This window comes from Aegilops tauschii, chromosome 7, assembly GCF_002575655.3.
Source record: "Aegilops tauschii subsp. strangulata cultivar AL8/78 chromosome 7, Aet v6.0, whole genome shotgun sequence".
Taxonomy (NCBI): Eukaryota; Viridiplantae; Streptophyta; class Magnoliopsida; order Poales; family Poaceae; genus Aegilops; species Aegilops tauschii.
The window spans coordinates 549,985,873-549,990,695 of NC_053041.3; the positions used below are offsets into that span (position 1 = coordinate 549,985,873).

The following is a 4,823-nucleotide window of genomic DNA, read 5'->3' on the forward strand; positions in this document are numbered from 1 at the left end:
AGCTTCTCATCATTGCTGGCGAGGGGAAGGGCCATGGCCGCCACCTCCTTTGCAACGGGGCGATCGCCACCTCCTCGCTTCGCAAGCTGCACGAGATACGCGCGTCGAGCACCAGCTCAACTCCGTCCATACGGAGTCGCCCAACCGCCGCATCACGTGAGATAGCGCGTCTCAAGGTTAGCATCCTAACCTTTCATTTATGTCCATGCCTCGAAATAGCACCGTTCCAACCTATATGAGCCTAATGCCATGTTACAGGATTTAATGGCGTAGCGGGCTGTTGAAGAGGAGCAAAGGCGGCAGGCTGAGCAGGAGTCCAGAGAAAAGGAACGGGAAGACACGAACAAGAGGTTGAAGCTGCTTGAGGATCAACTACAGGTAGAACATTATCTAAGCTAGAGTAGAAGATTCATTACATAGGGACGAACCACCCTCACGTGACTCTACTCTTATAGGTTCTTATGCAATCTCAAAGCAATGCAAGTGATGCCCCTCCTCCTCCTCCGGAATGTTAACCCGATGGCCTCTCCTCCTCAAGATGATCTATATATGAACAAGTGTACTTCTATTGTGACGTGCACGTGTTTTGCAAGTAGTGACAATATGTATGAATTTGCGACTTGTGTGTGACGTCTACTAGGATAATACATTCGACTTGTGTGTGACAATATGTAAACTATCCCTAATTATGCCTATATATGTGTGGACTATATCAAATTATGCCTATATATGATGAAATTATGCCTATATATGTGTGGACTTGATCAAATTATGCCTATATATGATCAAATTGCACTATAGTTTTTTTATCTGTAAGGATCAGAAAAGAAATAGCTTGACAACAGAATGGATGGGAATGATTTCCGAGAGCAACACTCGAAAAACGATATACTACCGAGAGCACCTCTCGGAAACATGGTCGTCTGGGACACTACTGTTGTGCCACAACTTTTCCGAGAGCAGCTCTCAGAAAAGAAGGCGAGCATTGCCGAGACTAGCTCTCGGCAAAGCTATGTAAACTGTCAGGCCACGCTGTCGTACTGGTCAGAAAGATTACCGAGAGCAGTTCTCGGCAAAGATATCGTCATTTTTTTCAAAAATATTTAGCAAGTTATTTAAAAGTTTTACTGACCACATGTCAGTTAGAAAGAACACATACAAAAAAAAGATGTTGCATATGCTTTGCCGAGAGTGACACTCGGCAAAGTACGCAGTAACTGACGGAGCCGTCTGTTGCGGACGGGCATGCCACGTGGCTCCTCTTTGCCGTGAGCGGCTCTCGGCGTATGCAGGGCTTGCCGTGCGGTGCCTCTTTGCCGTGAGGCAGTGACGGCAAAGATGGCAGTTTGCCGTGAAGATGGGTTTGATTTGCCGAGTGTCTGTGTTTTAGCACTCGGCGAAGAGCATTACGCCCGGCGTACGTGAAAATTCCAGTAGTGAAAGAAAGGTCAGCTCTGGTGCACGACCTCGGCTGGCAAAGTGGATTGTTGCTCGAAGACCCTTTTGTTTATTTCGAGCCAGATGAACTGGAGGCAAGCCGTGATCACCGAGTTTACCATTTTCCCATGCTTGCCTGGCACCGCCGCGGTCACCCATGTGCAGCAGTCATGGAACTGGACTTGGGTCATTGGCGTGAATCGGCGTAGCCGGAGAGGCAGCAACAGCGAGAACCACACCTCCCTGTAGAAAGGACATCCGAGCAGCATATATGGTCACTAGGGGCTGGGGCCCGCCAATGGCGGGCCTCCTGAGAGCTTTCTTGTGGCGCACTTGCCTTGTTGAAGCGCCTCATTACGCCCCCATACAGCCATTTTTACACACACACACATTTGTTCTCTAGTAACATTGAACTAATGGTCGTTAGCCTCAAGTTTTCTTGACAAGTACAAAGAACAACCATCAGTTAGCAAAGCACCACAATGTTTCAGCATAAATGATCCTCAGATACCAGAACCAAGCAATACAATCAATCCCTAGTGTCCCAGAGGTTTGCAAAGCAATGTTTTCCTTTGCGGGGGTTTGCAAAGCAATGTTGTGGACACTAAAGGATTCAATGTTTCGCCATCTAAGCAGCAACACGAGCATTAGGTAAACAAGAACCTAATCTATAGGAGACACTGACATGGTCCTGAAAGATCATCATGTGAAATTCTAAAAATCAAATAACGATTAAGGAGAACTCACAAAATGAGAATGAATAGATTCTTACATGGATAATATATATTATGATATCCAGTTAGCATAAGTTCTAGAGCGAAAATATCCATCATAGGAGGTGGATACCCTTGCAAGTTGCTGAGAGCAACCTCTGGTACATTCTACTGCCATAAATCTTGATCGACATGCCGATATCACCTGTCCGCAGCCTGGGCGCGTCACGATTTTGACCGACACGCTAGCTCTTCTGTGTGTGTGATGGCGACTGTACATAGCACCGTCCAACGCGCTAACTCATTCAGTGCATCTAATTTACGTGCGTGTACAACATGCACGAATTTGGGTAGCCATGGCCCATGTAAGCCCTTATTGCTGGTGCACAGGCACACAGTGATGTTTTTTTTTTTTGAGGAAAAAAGGTAAGGGCACGCAGTGATCTGCTTAGATTTGATGTTTCGCCAACGCTTTGTTTTCTCCCGCTAATTAATTTGGTCTGCTAGTGGAGCAACAGGCAGGTATACCCACTACAAATTCTTCTACGTCAGTGCGGTGACAGATATGTTTCTTTTTCCTAGCCAGCAAGAAAATATCTGATTTTTTTAATTAATTACTGCCAGCAAATATCTGAATTTTGTCTATATATATATATATATATATATATATATATATATATATATATATATATATACTGGACCAGCGGGCTAGACCGATAGTATCCTAGCTCGACAATCCAGACAATAGACCTGAACCACTCGCTAGTTATATCGGCAAGTCAGCGAAGCTCATCGATTAATGGCGGTCAAGCTCACGCTCCCACCGGCAGAACTGCTCTCCCAGGTGGCCAAGCTAGGCTCCCTCCTCGCCCTCATCCTCCTCGCGCTGCTGCTGCCCGCCTTCCTCAGGGTCGCCTACGGCTACCTCCTCTTCAACGGCATCGTCCTCGCGCTGGGCATCCAGGCCTTCGTCGGCAGCACAGCTTCCATTGCCGACGAGTCCTCGAGCACCGGTCAGGCTGTCGCGCCTGTCGGCGTCGCGGCCTCGCCGTTCCAGAGGGCTGGATCAGGCCGTCCCGACGACCGGACAGCGGTTGTTGATGATGATCGTGTGGTGGTTCCTGCCTTTGTGGCGAGTAATATAATCGAGCTGAAGATCAAGACCAAGGTGGTGGTGCTGAAGGTGCTGAAGAAGTGCCCGTCGACGGCGAGCATCTTCTTCCTCAGCGCGCTGAACGGCAGCCAGGCCGGCGGAGAGGAAAAGGGACAGCAAGAGGAGCAGGATGATTTTGAGGTCGACTTGGACGGCGACGTGACGATGAGTCGGCAGGAGCTGTTCGCCAACACGGAGAGGTTCATCGGCAACTTCCGCAAGGAGCTCAGGATGCAGAGACAGTAGCCCCCTGGAAGCTAGCTAGCATAGATATTTTTGTTTAGCCTTTTTTTTCTCTTAGTTTTTGTGTCATGATATATACTGTAGGAGTGTGTTTAGTGCGACACGTCCGTGACCACTTGTGTAACCTCTGTTCATAGGCTTAGAATATTTTCGGTGTGTTTAGGTTTTCAAAATTGACATGATCTCAGAAGAAAGTGAACGCTGGAGGCAAAAGCCAACATGTGAGGGGCTAGTTTTCTTTAGACTTTGCTTATTCAGACTGTAGAAGCACCCCATAGATATTTTTGCTTAGCTTTTCTTCTTCTTAATATTTGCGTCAAAGGAGTGTGTTCAGTGGGATACGTCCTTAGCCCACGTCTGCAACCTCTGTTCATAACCTTTGGATTTCCTGTGTGTTTAGGTTTCTGAAATTGAAATAATCTTAACTGTTACTAGTCTCTCAATTATGTCCAGCAATCTCAGAAGAAAGTGAATGCCGGTGGCTATATATGTAAATGTAGCCTGTTTTTGTGTAGACGTTGCTTCTTGACACTCTAGAAGCACCCCCCCCCCCCCCCCCCCCCATGACGTACATGATGCGTCAGCCGAGGTGCACCGGGCAGGCCGGCCAAGGAGTAGGACAACGTGTAGTCGAGAAGGATGCCGACGTTCATGAATATATCCGGCCAAAGCATAAAATTTTCTTTTTGCGGATCAACAGTGCTATATATATTAGCACTTCTTCGATTAATCTAATCCACGAGTAAACAGTAAACATAGCATTCACAATATGTAACTCATACCGATACCTAAACATTTGAGCACGTATATAGCATAGAACCGAAACATCTATTTACAGTGCATTTGTGGCTAGCACATGAATGAGCAAGTAGGGGATGAACAAATCATACCCTCCGGTAGGCCATGAGAAGGCTGAAGCGGACGCAACGGCTTCGGCCTCTTCCGCAGCCTTCTTCTTGGCAGCGTCGTCTTCGGCCATGGGTCGTAGTCGGGGAAGTAGTCGAAGCAGAGGATGGAGATGGGGACGGATCGGGAACAGTCGCGCCGAGATGCTCCCCAAAAATCTTATCACCTTTCTCCCCATGTAGGATCTCAAAGGACAGGGTTCCAGAGACCTGCTCACTGTCCGGCGGCCATGCACTCGGCCGACAGGATGGGATCGGGGGGGGGGGGGGGGGCACCACGTTAAGAGGAACAATAGATGAAGGCTAGGGTTCCGCGAGGAGGGAGCGAGTGTGTCGGCTGCAATGGCCAACACCTCCAATATATAGGCCGCC

At 48.0% G+C, this 4,823-nt stretch overlaps 1 protein-coding gene across 1 annotated transcript; it reads left to right on the forward strand.

Moving 5' to 3' along the window:
• Nucleotides 1-2,884: 2,884 nt before the first annotated feature.
• Nucleotides 2,885-3,920, forward strand: LOC109782500 (uncharacterized). The gene has a single exon (XM_020341121.4). The coding sequence runs from the start codon at nt 2,950-2,952 to the stop codon at nt 3,547-3,549; it is 600 nt and encodes a 199-aa protein (XP_020196710.1). The 5' UTR covers nt 2,885-2,949; the 3' UTR covers nt 3,550-3,920.
• The last annotated feature ends 903 nt before the right edge of the window (nt 3,921-4,823 follow it).